Source organism: Phoca vitulina, unplaced genomic scaffold (assembly GCF_004348235.1).
Source record: "Phoca vitulina isolate PV1807 unplaced genomic scaffold, GSC_HSeal_1.0 scaffold4, whole genome shotgun sequence".
In the NCBI taxonomy this organism is placed as follows: Eukaryota; Metazoa; Chordata; class Mammalia; order Carnivora; family Phocidae; genus Phoca; species Phoca vitulina.
In genome coordinates this window covers 22552253-22573144 of record NW_022589707.1, presented here as the reverse complement: position 1 = coordinate 22573144, position 20892 = coordinate 22552253, and the positions used below count along the sequence as shown (strand labels likewise).

The following is a 20892-nucleotide window of genomic DNA, read 5'->3' as shown; positions in this document are numbered from 1 at the left end:
ACTAACTATATTTATGTTTATAATGTTGCGTAAAGGCCACAACATTCTTGCCTTGTTCACAACCCTTATTCAGAACCATTTGTTTCAACCCAACTCAACTTGTATATTGCTTCCCAGTGTGTTCTCCATTTCCCTGGCTTCTGGCCTATTCCTAGATGTCCTCTTTGTGGTTTACATAGTGCCTTTAGACATGCTGTTCCTTTTCTAGCTCTGCCTTCTGATTTCTCTCTGAGACCACAATGCACATTTGGCCCTTTATTATACTAAGTAATTTTAGTTAGTATCACCTTAGAACAAGCCTGAATGACTGGTATATATACAAGTGGGTTTTTCCCAAGTCCCCCAAATGAACCCAGATAATAACTAATTAATATTCCAAATATTTAGAGTTTATCTTCACAATCTTAAAGCTGTGTCCTCATTGCCACTAACCTAGACTATTTTCAGTAGCCTGACTAGTTCCCCTTCAATCTACTGCACGTTCAAAGCCATCTATGTATAACTCCTATGGCATCTCTCCTAAATAGCCTTAAGTAGTTGTCATACTAAACCCGCTAAATTGAGTAGAATCCATCCCTCTTATGCCTAGTATGTTCCAACATACTCTTCTGGTCTTATGTCCCACTCTGCGTTTGTTTGTAATCCATAAGCAAGCCATACCGTTGTTCCCAGACGCCACCATGTCTGCCTTTGCCTGGAGGCACCTCCGGCAGGTGTGTGCTAATCGATACCTCTAGAAATCTTCACAAACGTTCTTAAAGCATTCTGGAAACTGGAATCTCACCTCCTCTTGGTGGCAGACCTTATCTCCATGACTTGATGTGTGCTGGAGCATCCCTAATAAAACCTATTTTTCATTATAATTATTTAGAAATGAAGAAACATGAGAATGTAGAACTGGAAACAAGTTGGAGATCATTAGGTTCAAGATCTTTATTTTATAAGTGAGAAAAACGAAGCTCACAGAAAGGAAGTGCCTCTCAGAGTAACAAATGGAGTTGATAACGATGATAAGATTAGACTAAGACCTGTGGTTTTCTAGCTGTCTCCATTCTATTTCCCATACTATCTCCATTCTATTTCCGTATATTCCACTCTATTTCCAAATACTCTCCATTCTATTTCTATATAATATCTCCATTCTATTTCTGTATATATCTCCATTCTATTTCCATATACTCTCCATTCTATTTATATATACTATCTCCATTCTATTTCCATACACTCTCCATTCTATTTCTGTATAATATCTCCATTCTATTTCCATTTACTATATCCATTCTATTTCCATTTACTATATCCATTCTATTTCTGTATACTATGTCCATTCTATTTTCATATACTATCCATTCTATTTCCATATACTCTCTCCATTCATTGGCATTATGGGTTGAATTATGTTCCCCTCAAAAAAGATATGCTGAAATCCTAACTCCAGAACCTCAGAATGTGACCTTCTTCAGAAATATGGTTGTCGTAGATATAATTAGTCAGTATGAAGTCACACTGGAGTATCATGGGCCCCTAATCCAATATGATTGGTATTGTAAGAAGACAGTCAAACGAAGATAGAGACACATGGGAAGCACATGAAGAAAGAGATTGGAGTATGTAGCTGCAAGTCAAGGAACCCCAAAGATTGCTGACAAACCACCAGAAGCTAGAAAGAGGCAAGGAAGACATCCCCTACCGTTTTCAGAGGGAGGCCAGCACTGCTGGCACCTTGTATTCGGGTATCTAGCCTCCAGAATTGTGAGACAATACATTTTTGTTATTTTAAGCCACTCTTTTGTGGTACTTTGTTATGGCAGCCCAAGGAAACTAATAAAATTGGAGAGGCAGAGTAGTTCAGCACATGAGCTCTGGAGTCAAATTAATAGCACTTGTTACCTTGCTACCTTGGGCACATTTCTTGATCTCTTCAGGATTTCATTTTCTCACCTCAAAATGGATATATTATCACCTACCTTACAAGGCTAACATGAGCCTTAAATGAGATAAATCTTGTGAGGCACCTGAAGTGGCTGACACATAGAAAGTGCTCAATAAATATTAACTATTATATAATTTCCTTGAGGATTTACTCATCCTCGTAGTCCCTACAGACCCTAACATTTGGCCTTCACAAAGTAGGCGAGCAATAAATAATTGCTTCAGTGAACATGAGTACCTGGGTAAGGAGCATCTGAGTGGAAATTCTTGTTGAGTTTCTCTCCCTTTCCTCCTGTGTCTCCACTGTTGTCTTTTTACTAAAATGAGCCTTTAGAATCAAGACAAAACTTGGGGAAGCTGTTATGTCAGTCAGAGTCAGGCCTGCTTATCTGTAGGCAAGGTTTGGGCTGAATCTTTTTAAATTTTTATTTATTTTTTAAGTTTAAGATGCTGGGGTTAACGATATGCTGTAGTTGAGGATGTGGAGAGATGAACTGGATGGGGAGTAGAGGAAAGAGGTTAAGATTTTGGACTCTGCACAAATATATATATATTTTTTGTTTGTTTGTTTGTTTGTTTATTGTTTTTCTCCCTACATACAATATAAGCTCCTTAAGAGCAAGTATTTGATTTAACTTGTTTACTGCTTCTGGCTCCAGTGCCAAAACAGTCTCTGACACGTAGTGAGCCCTGAATAAATACCTAGTCAATGAATAAATGAATGAATGAATCATGACTTTGGGGATCAGAGAAAGCCTAGTTTAAAGCAGAGATGAAAAAATGAGAGGAAGTCTTCCTTCCTTCTCTTTTTTATTTTTGTTGAGCTCTCTGATCTTCCACCCCATCTTTATCTTGTACCAGTATCCCTTGAACCCCTTCCTATACCATCTCTTCTCATACTTGTGGCTAATGTTAATTGTCTGCCATTTTGCTACATTGAATCTGCTTCAATTATCATCCATTTCTCCTGTTCTCTTCAGCTTTTTTGTCTCACTGGGATCTTTATCCTATAAGAGATCTCAAGTATCTACCATATTTAAAAAAGAAGAAGGAGGGGGTGCCTGGGTAAGTGGCCGACTCTTGATTTCAGCTCAGGTCATGATCTCAGGATCATGGGATCGCGCCCCATGTTGGGCTCTGCATTCAGTGTGGAGTCAGCTTGTCCCTCTCCCTCTGCTCGTGTGCATGCTCTCTCTCTCTCTCAAATAAATAAAATAAAATCTTAAAAAAAAAAAAAAAAGAAGAAAGAGGAGGAAGGGGAGGAGAAGGAGAAGATCCTTTCCCAACCAATGTGGCTTTCTAATTACTTCCCATCTCTCTTGGCTTCTTGGTCACCATCATCTAACCTCTCTTCCTATGAAGCAATTCCCATTTTTTAACAGGTTAATTCTACTAAAAATTGAGCTTTTCCTTTTATGTGTTTTTATATTTTAACCATATTTGGAGGTAAATATTTTAAAAGTATGCTGATGGGACTCTAAATACAGGGGACTATGCACAGGAGGCTCTCAGGAGATGATGTCAGCATACTAACAGGTATGTGACTTTCATAGAATCGGTTGGGCTGCCTGATGAGCATTTAATGCCTGTGGATTTCTTTGAGATAGTTGATCAGAGCTGTGTTAGATTTTTAAAATGAAATATCACATGGGTGAAAAATTGTTCATACTGAGAGAATTTTAAACAAATTCAAATTTGCTTACATTAGATAAATTTTAATGAAGACTTGATGAGGCCCATATTTAAGCAGGTTATGTTAAATTTCCTATGAATCAAAGAATTAATCAGTTTATGGGTGTCATTCTCTCTTGTTTTTTTTTTCAAGAGAGTGGCAATAGCTTCTGGTTCTTTCTCCCTCTAAGCAATTCTGTTTCTCATTTTAATGGAATTGGAAACTCACATAAACCCTCTGAAATGGAAACCGCTAGATACACTCACATTATAAAAAGTGCTTCCTGTTATCAACTTCGAGTCTGTGGCCTTTTGGGGTGAAAGAAATGTTTGGTTTCATTTTTCCCTTTGGTTTCCTTTGGATATTTTTTTTAAGGAGCCATTCTCACTAAAAGGATGAGCTCATGTTCTAAAACAGGATTTATGTTCTCTAACAGAAACTATACCAAAGTTGGAAATTTACATGGTAAATAGTACTTTGTCAATGTTTGCACTTTGTTCAAAATGTAAAACTAAACATCTAGACTTATGTACAGGGTTAAAAAGGAATATAATAATAAACTATAAATTGAGTCTTTGCCATATATAAGCATATTAGTGGAAAAAAGTTATTTAACTTTCAATTAAATTCACTTATGACCCAAAATAATAGATGAAACAAAATAATTATTAAGAAGAACACATGGACTTGGAAGGGCAGAATGGGCCCAATCATGTGTTCTGAAATATAACTACATTTGGTATCTCTAATCCTTACTTGGGGACTCTTGATGGAACCCTGCCAATTTGCCTATAGTGCATCCCAATTGGGCACCTTCCGGTGGGGGAGCTCCAAGACCCTACATATTGGTGGGAATAGACCTAACTCTCTCCATCAAGGCTTCTGACCTCCAACCTTTTAAGTATATTGAATAAGAAGTCTAAGAGAGCATAGGTATGTGGTGGAACAAACATGGCTTTTGGTGCACAATGGTTCAAAATCTAACTGTGTCATTTACTAGTATAGGTCATAGGCAGATTTTACCTAGATTTCTAAACTCTGAATTTTCTCACTGGAAAAATGGAGCTAACTAAGCCTGATGTGTGAGAATTGATTATGTGTCTGAAAACACCAAGCATGGTGGCTGACCAGGGTTTGTGTTCAGTAAATGTTGGTGTTTTTCCTGCCTACAGAAGCTGGATTTAAGTTTTGACTTCAAAAACAAGCACTATAAAGGGCTTGTATTATATTTTTTTTCAAGAATGCACATATGTAGTTCCTATTTTTGATCATCAGCCTGCATGCTTTCTTCATTATATTCTGCTTAGGCAAATGTTTAAGGTAGCATGTTCTATGCTAGCAGTCTTCAAATTTTCCCTCTGACACCTCTCAATAAGTCAAATGCCAGCTTTCCACTGGTTTTTCCCAGATGCATGATACTTCTTTCCCCTCCTGCTCGAGAAAGTGTTCAGCTACAAGTAGTAGGAATGCAGCACATCTTCCCTGATTTATAAAGTGCAAATCATTCACCAATTTTGATATTTTAATTCTTTTCACAGCCAATTTCTTATAACACACCTCAGAGCTAATTTTGACAAATCAAAGCTCATATCTGCTGTCCTAAGTATATTCAGACTATGCGTAAGAGAGGGATCTGGGAAAAGTGACCAGTCTGGGAGAGTTAGGCAAGGGAAAAGCCTCATAATAGTAAATAATCTATGGGGAGAAAAGAGAATTTATTAAATAGTAATATTGCTCCTGGGTCCTGGTGTTTCTTCCTGGTTTTGACATGAGGAAAAGTGTTGGGGTGGTGGTACACCTGTTAAAGGTCAGTGTATCTGAGGCAGATCCTGCTGTGCCCCGCTCACTCTCTGAAAAAGAGGAAAAAAAAGAGAAAAAAGAACTAATGGGTGTTAAGGAGGGTACTTGTTGTGATGAGCACTGGGTGTTGTATGTAAGTGATGAATCACTAAAGTCTACTCCTGAAACCAATATTACCTTATATGTTAACTAACTAGAATTTTTTAAAAAACTTGAAAGAAAAAAGAACTAATGGGGGCCCAGTTCCAATTCTGAAGAGTTGAGTAGCCATGGACAAGTGACTTCTTTGGTTTCTTTTTGTAGACTACGGCATAAGGATGGAAATATATGTTGCAGAGATGTCATGGGGTCAAGGTAGACACTGTTGCTCGGAATGTTTTGGAAAGCATTGAGATTATAAAAGGTGAGGGAGTCAACATTATCACATCTGTTAAAAGATAAACCAAAGCATATTGGAAAATTTAAGAGTTTATTTGAGCAAAAATCGATTCTAGTCAGGCAACACCAAACTGGACGTGGTTAAGAGTGTCTCCCCATCAGGAGCTCAGGGGGAGACTTTAATAGAGAGAAGGCACAGGCAAGGTAAGGCAGTTATTGATTGGCTAAAGCTTAAAGCCTAGTTGGCTGTTTTTGATTGGTTGTCCTTAGGTTTTGATTTGCTAAGCTTGAGGCATTTACAGGCTTAGATTTTGGTTTGCTTTCCTAGACCACCTCGCATTATAGCCACTTCCGTCTAATAACCTCAGTGTTCAATTAATTTAACACATCCCAAAGGATAATGTCATGAAAATATTCTCACCGCACTTGGCATCTCTTGAGGGAAAAGAATGCATATAGGCAACATAAATGTGAGTACGGGGAATACTCCTTCTTTCATTAAAAAGTTATAGTATAATGTGCTACACAAATGTCAAGTTATGCAGTTATGTTTCAGAATGTTACTAGGAGTCCAAAATTGCACTGTCACAGTTGAGCTTCCTCTTGATGTTTCACTGTTTCTTTAACAAGCAATAGAAAGTATAATAGTATTCCAATAGTTTCAGCCCTAAGCCTAGTTCTTCCCTGGTGGAAAATCTAGCATTAATTTAGCCAAGTGCACAAATGCTTCAGGAAAAATGGAACAGGAAATTAACTTTTTTGTAGCAGTGCAGGAACTATCTGACCTTAGCAAAGTATCAACCAGAAAGTCGACTTTCATATTGAGCAGTAGACTTTCCCTATTAGACACACCCAGAGGGCAGAAGTGATTTCAAGTGGGTTTTCCCTTACTCCTCCCTTTATTATTAACTCTCTCTCTCTCTTTTGAGTAAACACTGAAAACATTAATAACCCATCTGAAGCTTCCTACACACAAGCTAAACCTACTTGTCCAAATATTTCAGGGCTACATAAGCTATTTTAAAAAGTGGATGATTTGGGGCAGAGTTAATTTTCTTTTTCGTGGAGGAGAAGATAAAAATGAGGGAAAAGCAGGTAAGCTGATTATTTTTCTTTTAAAGAGAAAATAGTTAAAGTAATATTATGTCTGCTTTAAACAAACTTGTTTGCTGGAGAACAGATAAAATGTATTTGTGAAAATATATTCTGTCAGAAATATAAACTTTAGGAAGCTAGAACTGTCTCCTGTTTTTAATATAAAATAATGACATTTTAAAAGGAAGCCCCTTTTCTGTGTTATAAATGGGAGAATGTCTCATCCCCCAATGATGTACACATGATCCTAAGCACAATTCTTAGGAAAACCCTGAAAAAGTGACCAAGAATTTTTAATAATGTAACTACTTCCTGTGAAGTCTAGCATTTATTTTTTTAAGATTTATTTATTTACTTGAGAGAGAGAGAAAAAAAAGTAGAGAGAGAGAGAGAGCATGGGGTGGGGGGCAGAAGGAGAGAGAGAATCCTCAAGCAGACTCCCTGCTGACTGTGGAACTTGACATGGGACTTGGGGCTCAAACCCAGGACCTCGAGATCATGACCTGAGTTGAAATCAAAAGTCAGATGCCTAACTGACTGAGCCACCCAGGTGCCCCAGTGAAGGCTAGCATTTAAACAAAATCTTCTAATAAATTACTGGCAGCTGGATCAAGGTGGGGATCAAGTTGAGACAATGCCTGGCACATGAGTTGAATGAATGGATGAATGCAATCTAGTAAAATTCATGCTGTGTGTCCAGTGTAGGGCTTCCCATGGTGGCCTGTGGTCCTTAAATTTTTCTTTTGTACTTTCAGTTGATTTTTAAACTCTGGTCTCCCCTGACAACCCATCCAGGTCTTCTTCAATCTATAAGATGTCCTCACTTTCCTGAAAAGACCGAAGCAATTTGTTACACAAGACGATATGGTTTCTTCTTTAGGTCTGGCCTATAAGATCTTGTGCTGGACCATTTAACATGAGTGGGACCAGGGGAGACTAGGTGGAGGCTTCTAGAGGGGAAGCATGGAAAAGGGGGTTCTTAGTTCTCCATGGGACTGGGAAAGTATTACCCAGGGTAGTCCCCAAGGAGAGCCAAGGCTGTATGTTAGTACTGGCTAGTGGGCTGAAGGGATAAGATGAGGAGACTATGGAGCACGAACAGCCACAAGGGTGTTCAGAGCAAGCAAGAAAACAGAATGAGAGCCAAGGCATAAATGTATGCTTTATGGAAACTTCATGTACAAACTTGGTTTAAAGCAGGATGTTTTTTCATGTGGAGTGTGGTGCCTGAATATTTAACACTTGTTCCCCACTCATCTTAACACTTTGTCCCCCACGTGGGTAGGATGAGGCAGGGTTTCTCTGCGTTCGTGAGGTATGTGCCTCTATCCTGTGGCCTTTCATTTTAACAAGAACTACAGCTGACCCTTGCTGTCCTGGAGATGCAGGGGCACCTGCAGGGCGTATGTTGGTTTTCCATCCTTCACCATCTGTGCAGTTCATGGGGACCCTGGATTTCTGGGGAGAATCTGCAAAAATTGGTTGCTACAGGGATGTGAGTGCTGAGGGGGAAAGATAGGAGCCAGGGATTCTATCTGCATGGGATTAACAGTATTAGACACTTACCTGAAGTGGGTTTAGGCACCTGTCCTCCTCTCCTGGGAGGTTTGAATGTGGTGGCTGGGTAGACAGTGGATGGAGAATCTTCATCCCCAACTCAGTGCCTGAACTCTACCCTTACATCTGGCAGATATTTTTTTAAGGCTGGACTCTCTGTGCCGAGTGGGGCATGTTCCCTCTGGTGCTGAAAGAGATCCTAGGCTGGCCAGCACATGTCGTCTTGTGATTGCCTGCTGCGGAAGCCTGGGGCCCGTATGTGTGCTGTGTTGAAATGCAGCGAGGACTGCAGGGCTAGGAGGACTGTTGAGATCATAAGCTGGGCTCTGGAGGGTGCTGGGCGGGTTAGCAGCAAGCCTTGTAGCAGGGAGGGGGGCGGGGCGGGGAGAATGAAGAAGGAAATGAAGAATGCAAATGAGGAGCTCAGGAATTTAATAGGTGAATGCTAGGGAAGATCCTAAAACTAGACAATGGCGACCATTATCTTCTAAGCCATAAAGAGGGAATGTAACGGGCTAAAGAACTTTTTATATCCTTATTGTGAATTTATTTATAGAATGTTCTAACAAAGTATAAAATTAAATCATATTTAGTTATACAATTAACATTACTGCCTAATTTTTATCTAGCACCCAAATCTAAAAAGTATGTCCATTTTATATATGGTATCAATGGCTGTATTTTTTTATGATACATTTGCTCTAACATTCTGTTTTTGTAAAAGAATAGTAGAAATGATGATCGATTATTTTTAAATGTGTTAATGCCCCTAATATATAAGCACCACCTTATCCAATTCCACTTGTAATTTGACAGAACCCCTGTGAAATCACATGATTGGAATGTTTAAGGTTTTTATTTTGTTAAATTCATTACACAAAGAGGCCCTAAGACTGATGTAGCTCTGAAGCGCTGGCGACCTAAGCCTGTAAATGCCTCAAGGTTAGGAACTCAAAATGCTAACGACAACCAATCCCAAAAAAACAAGCTGTAGCCAATCAAATAATTTCCATTCTTTGCTTCCACACTTTCTCTGTGTAAGTCTTTCCCCTGGCTCCTATGGGCGGAGCACACCTAACCACTTCGGGTTTGGCGCTGCCCGATTGGAATGGATTTTTGCTCAAATGAACTCAAAATGTTAAATATGCCTCAGTTTATCTTTTAACAATTTAAAATATTTTAATTTGTCAAGAGGTTCTTTTATGCAATAACTTCTTTAAGAGATATTTAATGCATGTTACTTTATGGGGGTTATATATTTTCAACTGCTTTTTATCTTCACTGAATCTCCTTTGATCCTTACACTAGCATGAGAAGTAAGATGGAAGGCTGGTGCTTATTTGCAGATGAGGAAATTGAAGTACATCAAGTAGAGCTTACGTGGCATCAGCAGATAATGAATGGAGGGTGGGAAGTAGAGGGTAAACCCAGGATTTAGAAGGCCTTGGGGAGTTGGCTGGCAAAGACTCAAACTGAGATTCAGAGTCTCTGGCATCTATAAAAATGTTTGGTAGATTATATGATGCTTAGGTATTGGTACTGCTATAATGACCCCAGTGCTCTTTCCTGTCTGTTACGTTGCTTTTGTAGGAACTTGCTATTTTAAGACTGAATTGCTGAATTAACTCGTTGTTTGGGCACAGGGGTGGGGGGAGAGAGAGATTTGCTATTATTTTAACATTTTTCAAAAGAACAAGGTCTCCCGTTGTTTTCTGCTTGGTGTTTCACAATTGTGGATTGTCGATTTTATATTTTCTTCATTACGGATGTCCTTCAACTGCTGCTGACACCATGGTAAGATTCAGGGGGCTAGAGAATATTTACTCTAAAACCTACAGACATGATCAAGGCTTGAGGATTGGGAAGAAAGTAACTTCCTTCTCTTAAACTCTATGTGCTTGTCTGATTAAGGGGAGACTGAGAAGGGGGAAGAGTATAGAGACAGGAAAGCAGAAGGAAGGAGAAGAGACAAAGGAAGAACAGTTGGGAGTGGTTTTTATTTGATCCAAAATAGGAAGCAAAATCAAATGTGCCCAAAGAAAAAGCAACCTTCGTTCTCTCCGGATGTCATTAAAGCTTTATCTTATGCTTAAAGATATCTCCAAGGACACTATCCTGAGCGCCATCTCCCGGCCATCTCTGTGTTTTTGTAATCTCAGCTGGGTCTTTGTTATGTCTGTAAAGTTACAGCAAACAGTAAACTGAAGACCCACAGCTGTGCATCGTGGGTGGCGCCTCCACCAAGGGGGAGCCTTGAATTAGTTGGAGGAAAAGCCTCCAGAGGGGGCTGAAAAAGATGCTTCTTATGACTTCCAAAACAGATAAGAAAGAGAAAAAAGAGAAAGTGGGAGGAGCAGAGAGGGGACTCAAAGTTCCTCCACGTTGGCTGAAATGGCTGAGCCGTCAGTGGGGGAGAATTTGCTAACCAACTACAGCTGCAAGGCATGAAGGGGAGACATCTCGGCAGGAGACACTGGACACGGGCTCGAGGAGACATCACTGTTCTTGTGTTCTTGGTTTCATTTTTAATTTCACTCTGTCTCCAAGAGTCCTGCTCCATGTGAGGGTCAGCCTGGGGAAGGAGTGAGCGGCACACTCACTTCCAGCTGCAGCCAGCATGCCTGTGCATTCTCTGGAGTCTGCAGAGCCAGAAGCTCTTCAGTCTGCCTTCTCTCTTCTGTCTTTCCACTTGCCCTCCACTAGTCTCTCCTCCTGCCCCCAACTACACAAGCTCTACACTGTGTGCCCCGTTTAGAAAGGCACGGTGTTGTTCCAGGTTTGTGAGTGAGGAGACTGGGCATCAAACATTCAGACAACCTAGGAATTCTCAGGGTCAACCTTCAGATTTTAGAGATGTGGTGGGAAGTCTTTACTGATCAACAAAAATCATTATATATATCCCTGAAGTCTCAGTATTGCAGATGTTCCAGTGGATTAAGGCAATATGATGTTATTTATCATTCAGTATTTTCTAGCTTAGGATGGTCAGATCAGGGTCTGTCCTGCTGTTCTCTTCCATTTTCCTCTTTTGTTCCCGCTCTTCTTCTAATATGTCAGACTTACAGCCTCTCTCTCTGCTTACTTAACACCTTCATGGCAAATCCCTTCTTCTGGAAGGTTTTCATCCTCTATATCTCACCTCTCTCTTAGTAATACACATCGTGATTTGACTGTCCTGTTGCTGCTTCTCCTTGCTCTTTCTACCCCAAACCAGGCTCCACAGTGCAGTACTTCCTGTCTCTTTCCTCCCAGTGCACTTCTGATGCTCCCCCGATGTGATTAGGTGTCTTCTTAGGACAGGTCTCTTGTCTCTCTTACAGCATGATTGCCCAGGTCATGGAGTACTTCCATTTTTTAAAAAACTTTTCTGTATTATGGGAGTGATGGCCTATAGTTCTTAGGAAATCTTGTGATTTAGGAAGTAAAAGTCTGGCCTTCTAGACTTCTCTCAGGATGCCCATCCATCCAGAAAACAAAATAAAACAAGAAAACACCCTCCCAGTTTTCCTCCTTTGTCTCTCCCCTGCTATGGCTTTTAGTAAAAGGAATTGAAGTTCATCGAGGTTGTCCCCAGGTAGAAAGCCCAGCATGAAATTGTCAACTTTTAAATTCTCTACTACTCATGAGGTTTTGGTTTCCAACTAGCTATTTAAAAAGATAATGAGTAATGTTGTATTACCTTCACTTTTCTCCTCATTGCCAGTTATTTCTTATTGCGTCCATGAGCATATTTACCATTCACAATAGAAAGTACCTATGGTGCTGACCTTCAAGAACTTCCTCTTTTAATTTCTCTGCCCACCTTTTCCCTTCCTCTAAGAATGTTCTTTCTTCTCTCATTTTCTTTCACAAGGAACGTTCATAACACATACAAGTAACAGCATCTAAAAGAGCTCCAGGGTTGTTCTTTAACACTTTACCCAGACCAGAGATTTTATCTCTGCAGGGACTTACCTTGCATTAGATTTCATTCACTGTTTATTGCTCCGCCCACTAAAAAGTGAGCTCAGTGAGGGATAGAGCTTTGTCAGGTTCTTCACTGTTACATTGCTCAGAGCCTAGCACCGTGCCTGTCATATAGAAAGTGTTCAAAAATATTAAAGAGGTAAGTGAGTGAATGAATAAATATTGAGAAAGAGCCAAGGGGGAGGGGATATGAAGGATCCAGGAGAAGGAGAAAAGATGGATTAAGTTCTCAGGGATTTGAGGGTAGAAATTGGAAGGAGGTTTGTTGCCTGGAAGAAAGGGGGATATAGAATCCAGAGAATAAACAGAGTGATTAGCCGTGGATGAGAAGAGGACAGGTTTCTTCTATGGAAGTCAGCAGAAAAGAGGAAATGTTAGTTGTGCTGATAGGCTATGGGTTTGCCAAAACAGAGGCTATTTAACCCAGTGTGTTTCCTTCTAATAGTGCTAATTACCTCTGTGAGTGGGAGGCCATTATCTATAGAAATAAGAAGGTAGCTGGAGAATGGGAAAATTAGTCACTATGGAGAATGTGAGAGAGAGAATTGACCAGGGAAGTATAGCTGGATGGTCTGGGGACCCCGAAGATTGAACTGGTTTTGCCAACCAGAATCTGTCCATCTGGGCACTTTTCTTCAGAGCTCTCAACAACCCAGCCCAGGTGCAGGACAGGCAGGCTACTGAGATCTCTGGGTCTCAGTTTCTGCAGCACTCTAATCCTCCCGATTTTCCTGGCATGTCGTAATTTATTATAACTAGTTGTTTACGTCTGCTTTCCTTGATGGGCTATCAGCTCTGTGGGGCCAGAGACGTGTCTGTCTTTTCAACCACTGTGTGCCCAGCTCTTACTTGCTTGAAGCTCTACCATGTGAATGATGCAAGTGCAGTGGAACAAGGGAATTTAATATACTGGGTAGGGAGTTATTGGAGTGTTGGGCCATGGAATCTGAACTGCAGAGAAAGAAGGTAAAAAAGAGCTAGGAGAAAGTTGGCATTCCCAACACTGATGTGTTGGGAATAAATGAGAAAAGATGGAAATACATGAATGCGATCAGAGAATGGAGTATCTCCTTTTATAATTTCAGAGGTGGGGGTGTTTTGGGGACCACAAAGTCCAAGATGTAGTCATTGGAGTGGGTGGTTGTAGCGAAGAGCAGGAGAGAGTCATTAGGGATGAAAAAGTCATAGATATTTTATGGCTTGAGATGCAAATATCGAAGCTTTCACTGAGATTTTTCTAGTTGATGTTTCCACCAGATAGTGAGTAAAATAAACACATGTTTACAGATAATGAACTCATACTTTGCATTCATGCATTCACTCATTTGCTCATTCATTCATCCATTCCCTCTTACTTAGAACCTGATCGTAAGCTGTAAGTACAATGACTGAAGCAGACACATCTAGGCTTTCATGAAACATACAAATTTGTGTAAGAGGCAGATATTAAACAAGTAATATATAACTATAAGTTGTGAAGAGTGCCAAAGGGAAAGATAGATTGAGAAATAGGTGGTGATGGATTTTGGGAATAGCTATTTAAGTGGGTGCCATTTCATCAAAGCTGTATTGGGAGTACATTTTTTATATTGAAATTTTATCGTTTTTGTTTTTCTATTATTGTTTAAAACTTACATAGAGGCACAGATGAGCAAACTTGCCTTTCATTGGTTGTTCATGGGTTACAGTAGCCCCAAGGTGCAGTTTGGGAGTGCAATCAGAAGGTGCTCATTGGGGGCACCTGGGTGGCTCAGTCAGTTAAGCGGCTGCCTTCGGCTCAGGTCATGATCCCAGGGTCCTGGGATTGAGTCCCGCATCGGGCTCCCTGCTCAGCGGGGAGTCTGCTTCTCCCTCTCCCTCTGCCTGCCGCTCCCCCTGCTTGTGCTTTCTCTCTCTCACTATCTCGCTCTCTCTGTGTCAAATAAATAAATAAAATCTTAAAAAAAAAGAAGGTGCTCCTTGTCAAGGAGTAGGTCTGAGAAGTATGTGTTCCTTCCATGATGGGCTTGAGATCCAGTTTAATCAGTTGTGAGATAAAGGCAGAGGTTAACTAAGGATTCATTTGGGTGAGGAACGTTGTCATGAGGCTCTGCTTGCATATCCAGGGAGCCTGTGGTTCCTAAACTGTCCTGTAATTACAAAAAATTTTTAAGTGGAAAATGTGTAGCATATGCATCTGAGAAAACTCCATGTTATTTCTTGAATTCTCTAAATTAAGTACAAATTTCACCATTGGGTAAAAAAAAAATCCTATTTTATTCTTATAATGGAAAAATTAAAACATAATTCACTATGATAGACTCAGCAATATTTCTAAAATGTCAAAGATCTAGACCAGCAAGGCAATTTGACTTTTAGTTATATATAACACACATCCAAGGTCTACTATATGATTTGTATTTGAGCATCAAAATGTGTCATCAATACATGGCTACTTTAATAAATCTAGAAAACATTTCTCTGTCATGTGAAAAAAATCCAAGTTTTATTTTTCATCCTTACTATATTTTAAAGAGCTATAGTTCCTGCTTTTGTGGTAAGTCTTGGTTGAAGATTTTTTAATACTGTAAGTAACTGAGAAATAAAATTTTATAATATAGCTCTTTATTTGATTTTTCTACTGCAAATTCATTACTTTGCTCAAACATTTAATCTTATTTTTGTCATTCTTGCTACTATTTGAAATTCTGCTGAAATAAGTTTCTTAATACAAATGTTCACCACTTTCTATTTATAACCAAGACTTATACACATTGAAAAAAAGATGTTTGTATTCCTCCATTCAAAGACTATATATTATGTGCCCCTTATGTGCCCAGTGGTAGTCTTAGGTTGGGGAAAGAAAAGTGAACAAAATAGACAAAATATATGGTTTCATTTACCTCCTTTTATGGTGTGGGGAGACAGACAATAAACATAATAAATAAATAAATTATATTTTTGCATTAAAAGTTGATGAAGTGGGTGCCTGGGTGGCTCAGTTGGTTAAGCATCTGCCTTCGGCTCAGGTCACGATCCCAGGGTCCTGGAATCGAGTCCTGTGTCAAGCTCCCTGCTCAAGTGGGGAGTCTGCTTCTCCCTCTCCCTCTGCCCCACCCCCCTCCTCGTGTGCTCTCTCCCTCTCTCTCAAATAAATAAATAAAATCTTTAAAAAAAAAGGTGATGAGTCATATAGAGAAAAACATGTATCAAGATATATGGAAACATATAGTTTATTGCAGAAATGCTTTTTATGACAGAGGCCAAACTGTAGTAATTGTAAAGCTTATAGAATTCTTTTTTTTTTTTTTAATATTTATTTAGAGAGATAGAGTGCAGGGAGGAGGGGCAGAGGGTGAGGGAGAGAGAGTCCCAGGAAGACTCCATGCTGAGCATGGAGCCCGACGCAGGGCTCGATCTTACAACCCTGAGATCAGGGCCTGAGCTGAAACCAAGAGTCAGATGCTGAACTGATTGCACCACCCAGGTGCCCCCTAATGCTTATAGAATTTTTAATGGAAAATCAGAGTTACAATATATTATTATTCAATTTTATTAATAATTGATATCATTTATTGATGGAACACTTTGTTGGACACTTTCATATAGCAAACTAATTTAATTCCCCATACAACTTCATGAGGTAAAATTTGTTACTTCAGCTATACATATGAGAAAACTCTGATGTAGAGAGATAAAACAACTCTCCCCCGTGGATGAAGCAAGAAAGTGGCAGAGTCAGAATTCAAATCCAGATTTCGGATCCCTGGTCTTCCTCTGTTCTTCGTCCACATTGCTGCATCTAACACTTCAGGTTGTTTATTACAACATTCTGTCTTTTGCTTTATCTAATGTGGTATAAAAGTTTCAGATTTTGAAGTCTTTCCAATAAAAATAGTAAGTGTTCAGTTTTTTTAAGATTTATTTATTTGAGAGAGAGAGCGTGAGAGTGCAAATGCAGGGTGGAGGGGAGAGGGAGAGGGACAGCGAGAGAATCTTAAACAGACTACCGGATGTGCACGGAGCCCCGATGCGGGGCTCCATCTCATGACCCAGAGATCACAACCCTGAGATCATGACCTGAGCTGAAATCAAGAGTCGAATGCTTAACTGACTGTGCCACCCAGGCTCCCCAAAAGTGTTCAGTTTTAAAATAACTTTCATAGGGGCACCTGGGTGGTAAAGTCAGTTAAGCGTCCTACTCTTTATTTCTGCTCAGGTTGTGATCTCAGGGTCATGATCTCCAGGTCGAGAGATCGAGCCCCATGTCGGGCTCCATGACGAGCATGGAGTCTGCTTAAGACTCTTTCTCCCTCTCGCTCTGCCCTTTCCCCCCTCTCAAATAAATCAATAAATCTTTTTAAAAATTAAAATAACTTTCATATAGTCTGCAAAGTGATTTCTGAGGGACAATTTTTCAGCTCTTTCTAGAAGAAGGGAGAGAGAGAAGTGACTTGGGAGTTCAGAATGTTAACATCCAGTAACACTCATTCTTTCCTAAGGGCTTCTCTGCAGGGCTGTGAGTCTCAAGTTAAGTTGTTGTAGTGATGGCCAGGTTAAATTCCTCCACTAAAAATATATCTTTAGAATTGTAGGAGTAATCAAGAGCTCTCATTTCCCAAAGTGCTGCTTCTAGCATTTGATAATCCCACATTTATTGGTGCGGTTGACATAATTATTCACGTAGATTTTATTTCACATATGCAGTGTGTGCACCTGTTGTTGGACCAGTTAAAAGTGTTCTTTCCCCTTGGTCTTGGGCCATTTTGCTGATACAGTGTGTTATAAATATGACAAGGACAGGAGCAGTTTGTATTACAGGATAATACAACATAATTTGACCGACAAGCTCACTTCCCATTATTCTTGTAGTCTGTGATGCAAGTTAAAACGTCAGTCTATGTTGTAAAGGTCATTAGAAAATATGGCCAGTAATTTTACTTTATTTACAATATGCTCTATGTAAGATACACTGGTAAGAGCTACTGGCCGGTGGGGGGGGGGGGGGGGGGGGGGGGGGGGGGGGGGTATTTTTTAAAAAAAAAAAAAACGTAAAGTTTGAAAATACACTGTCCTCATGTGAAATCACTGCTCTACTTGAGCCAGCTGTAATAGAGAGGAGCATCCTGTGATTACGAAAGAAAATAATGTGAGAAGGGAATTCTGGCACTGTGCATTTCGCCTGAGTGACACTGATATATTTGGAAGCATCTGTCTTCCCTTGCACCTAGATGCATGTTTGTTTATTTTGGCCTCCTGTGGGCTGCTAGTCCCTCTAAGTCCTGTGTGCAGAGGCTCAACCTGTTTTTGACTTCAAAGACTCTTTCTTATAAGTTTACTGTGACAAACAATGATATTGGCTGGGAAATCATGTCCCAGTCTGCAGTTAAATTTTTGAGTTTAAAAAGTTTCCTTAACAATCAATCAATCAGGGCACCTGGGTGGCTCAGTTGGTTAAGCGACTGCCTTCGGCTCAGGTCATGATCCTGGAGTCCCTGGATCAAGTCCCACATCGGGCTCCCTGCTCGGCGGGGAGTCTGCTTCTCCCTCTGACCCTCCCCCCTCTCATGTGCTTTCTCTCTCATTCTCTCTCTGTCAAATAAATAAATAAATAAATAAATCTTAAAAAAAAACAATCAATCAATCATTTCATTATCAATAAAACACAGTATCCTTTAACAAGGGAAAATATCTAATTAATCATGTTTGCCCAAAGTGCCACACAGGGGAGGTGTGATTAGCTAGTGTTCTATTCCTTTCTATTAAATCCATCACATACATATTAAACGCCTATGTTACCATGTGCCAGGCAGAGCTTAGACTCAGAAAGAGTTTTCTGACTCTTTGCTCTTTATATTATTATTTAAAAAACACATATATAGGGGTGCCTGGGTGACTCAGTCAGCTAAGTGTCTAACTCTTGGTTTTGGCTGAGGTCATAATCTCGGGGTCCTGAGATCGCACCTCGAATTGGGCTCCCTGCTTGGTGGGGAGTCTGCTTGAGATTCTCGCCTTCTGCCCCTCCCCCCATTTACGTGTGCACTCTGTCTCTCTCTCAAGTAAATAAATAAATCTTTAAAAAACCCATATATAGGGGCGCCTTGGTGGCTCAGTCAGTTAGGCATCTGCCTTCGGCTCAGGTCATGATCTCAGGGTCCTGGGATCGAGCCCCACGTCAGGCTCTCTGCTCTGTGGGGAGTCTGTTTCTCCCTCTCACTCTCCCTCTGTGTTTTCCCTCTCTCTCTCAAATAAATAAAATCTTAAAAAAAAACCCACATATGTAGTATTTCCCATATACCAGGCACAGTTCTAAGCCATTCACAGATAGTAACTCTTTAGTCCTCACTGCACCCGTAGGAGGAAGGTATTGTCCAAGGTCACACAAAGAGTGCTGGTGGAACCAGAGGATTCAAAGCGAGCAGTCTCTCCAGAGTTTGTGTTCTGCACGGCACTCTGCTTTGTCTATTCATTTACAGATGGCCATAATTTGTATGCAATGAAAACTAGGATATGGTTCCTGACCTCAGAGGGTTTATAATCGAAATCTGTTTCTTCTTTCTTTCCACCCATATCTTCAAAGATCTTGATAGAGCACTGTGGCTCATTAATTTTGTAGATATCTTCATTTATTAAACATGTACTATGCGTACATGTGTACTGCCTGTTAAGGAGCTCACATCAGGGAGAGATGCACACTTCCTTTCATAAGTGCTAATGGAAGGGTGTATTTCAATGAAAACTTTCCAAAAGAGGTGATGTTTGATTTGGAGCTAGTCAGATGGACGAACGGAGAGAGAGAAGAAGGAATTTTAGGTAGAAAGAACAGGGTGGGATCAGGAATGGGAATAATTAAGATTGTGGTATGAGCAGAGAAGAAAGACAGGGTTTAAGTTTGAATGGCCTTGTGTTCTTTGATGAAGATTTGGAATAGATTCTATCAGTAATGGGAAGTGATGAAGAAATTTAAGTAGTGAAAAGACATGGTCCATATATTTTAGATCTATAAAGTGGACAGTTTGATTCAGAGGTACCCCTGTAAATTATTTGGATTCCCAGTTCCGTTTTTTTATCTCTTTTCCCTCATCATCCTCCCCCAACTCCTTTGTCTCCTCTCTTTGGCCTCCCAGTTTTTGCTCTAACCCCCATCCAATCTCATCGCTCCTGGTAACAAAAAAATGTCTACTTTATTAAGGTTTAATCTCAAGTTTTCAGGAAAATACCCAATGTCGGCTATTATACCGTATAATGAACTCAAATATCAGCATTCTTTCTACTTGTCAATTGGAAAATTCCTTTTGTTAGTGGAATTTCAAACATCGGTGTGAGAAAGAATTTATTTGGAGGAGCAATAAACTATGGAAGGAAGAACCTGAAATTATGATACTCTTCTTCGCGGACAGGGAGCCACCCTGCCACACTGAGGTGTATTCCAATTTTGCTGCATCATGATTGAGCAGCATTATGTATCTCCAAAGAGCTTGGAGCTTGCTTCTCAGCTCTCCCCATTCCTGAACATGTCCTGCTAGCACAAAATCCATCCTTTCTGAGTCGGTTTCCTCTCCTGTGTTTACCTAAAAAGCACTGTTAGAAGATAATGCATCTGCAAATATTTTATATAAGCACAATGCAGATGAAAGGCATTGGTATTAATTTATATTTTCAGCTAGAGTTGAGCTCTGTATTTCTATGTAATAGTATTCCACTAGGACCTCTATATTTTAATGGCCTAAAATTTTCATCTCTGTAGTAGTGAGAAAAATTCAATTCACCTTCAGTTCTTGCATATGAGGTCGCCTTTGTCCTTGCCAGCCTTTCAGAGAGTCTGTCTTTCATTTCCAGAGAAAAACTGACAGGATAACTTTTGGAATGGCCCTTGATTTGCATTAATGATGTCCTTCAAGGGCAGTGTGCTACTTCCTCCTCTTGAATTTTTATGTCTCCTTTCTTTCTTGTTTTTGTTTTGTTTTGTTTTGTTTTTTTTAGATGGAGAAATCAATAGAGACACACTTTGGCAGCCATGACAGAAGGGCCATACTCTACAGGCCTCCTTCCTTCAGCAAAACAGAGCTTCAGCTCCACCAGCACATTCTCACTCAGCATCGCTATACGGTTGTCATCGCTGAAGAAAGGCTCGGTGCTGGCCTTGGGCTGGGGCTGCTAGAAAAAGGTCAGAATAAGAAGTAAATACCCAAGTTGCTTGATATATAATGTGAAACACTTTCTAGAGTGTGCTACATTCTTTCCCTAAAGAAATTTATAAAAACAAATTTTTACCCATGATCAACTTTCTTGCATCAAAGAAAACTTGGCTCCTTTTTTTTTTTTTTTTTTGGCTTCCTCTCAATTTTTCTTTAGCTATATTTCTTTATTCCTGAAATTATTTTGTTTATATTTTTGTAGCATTTTGGAGTTGCATAGTTCATATTTAAATGCTACATAAAAAATGTTTATGTTTATGAGCCTGAATATATGTTCTGCCCAGCACCGAACTGCTCCATATTTTAAGAAAATTG

At 39.9% G+C, this 20892-nt stretch overlaps 1 protein-coding gene across 4 annotated transcripts in view; it reads left to right on the top strand.

Annotated features, from left to right (window-relative positions):
* CPED1 (cadherin like and PC-esterase domain containing 1) overlaps window positions 1-20892 on the top strand; it is a 266420-nt gene that overhangs the window by 7682 nt on the left and 237846 nt on the right. For 3 of the 4 annotated variants that reach the window (XM_032401696.1, XM_032401697.1, XM_032401699.1), the window contains exon 2: window positions 20363-20546. The exons of the other annotated variant lie outside the window; for it this stretch is intronic. In XM_032401696.1, coding sequence (XP_032257587.1) covers window positions 20363-20546 — 184 coding nt within the window. The remainder of the gene's footprint in view (window positions 1-20362; window positions 20547-20892) is intronic. 4 annotated transcript variants of the gene reach the window in all.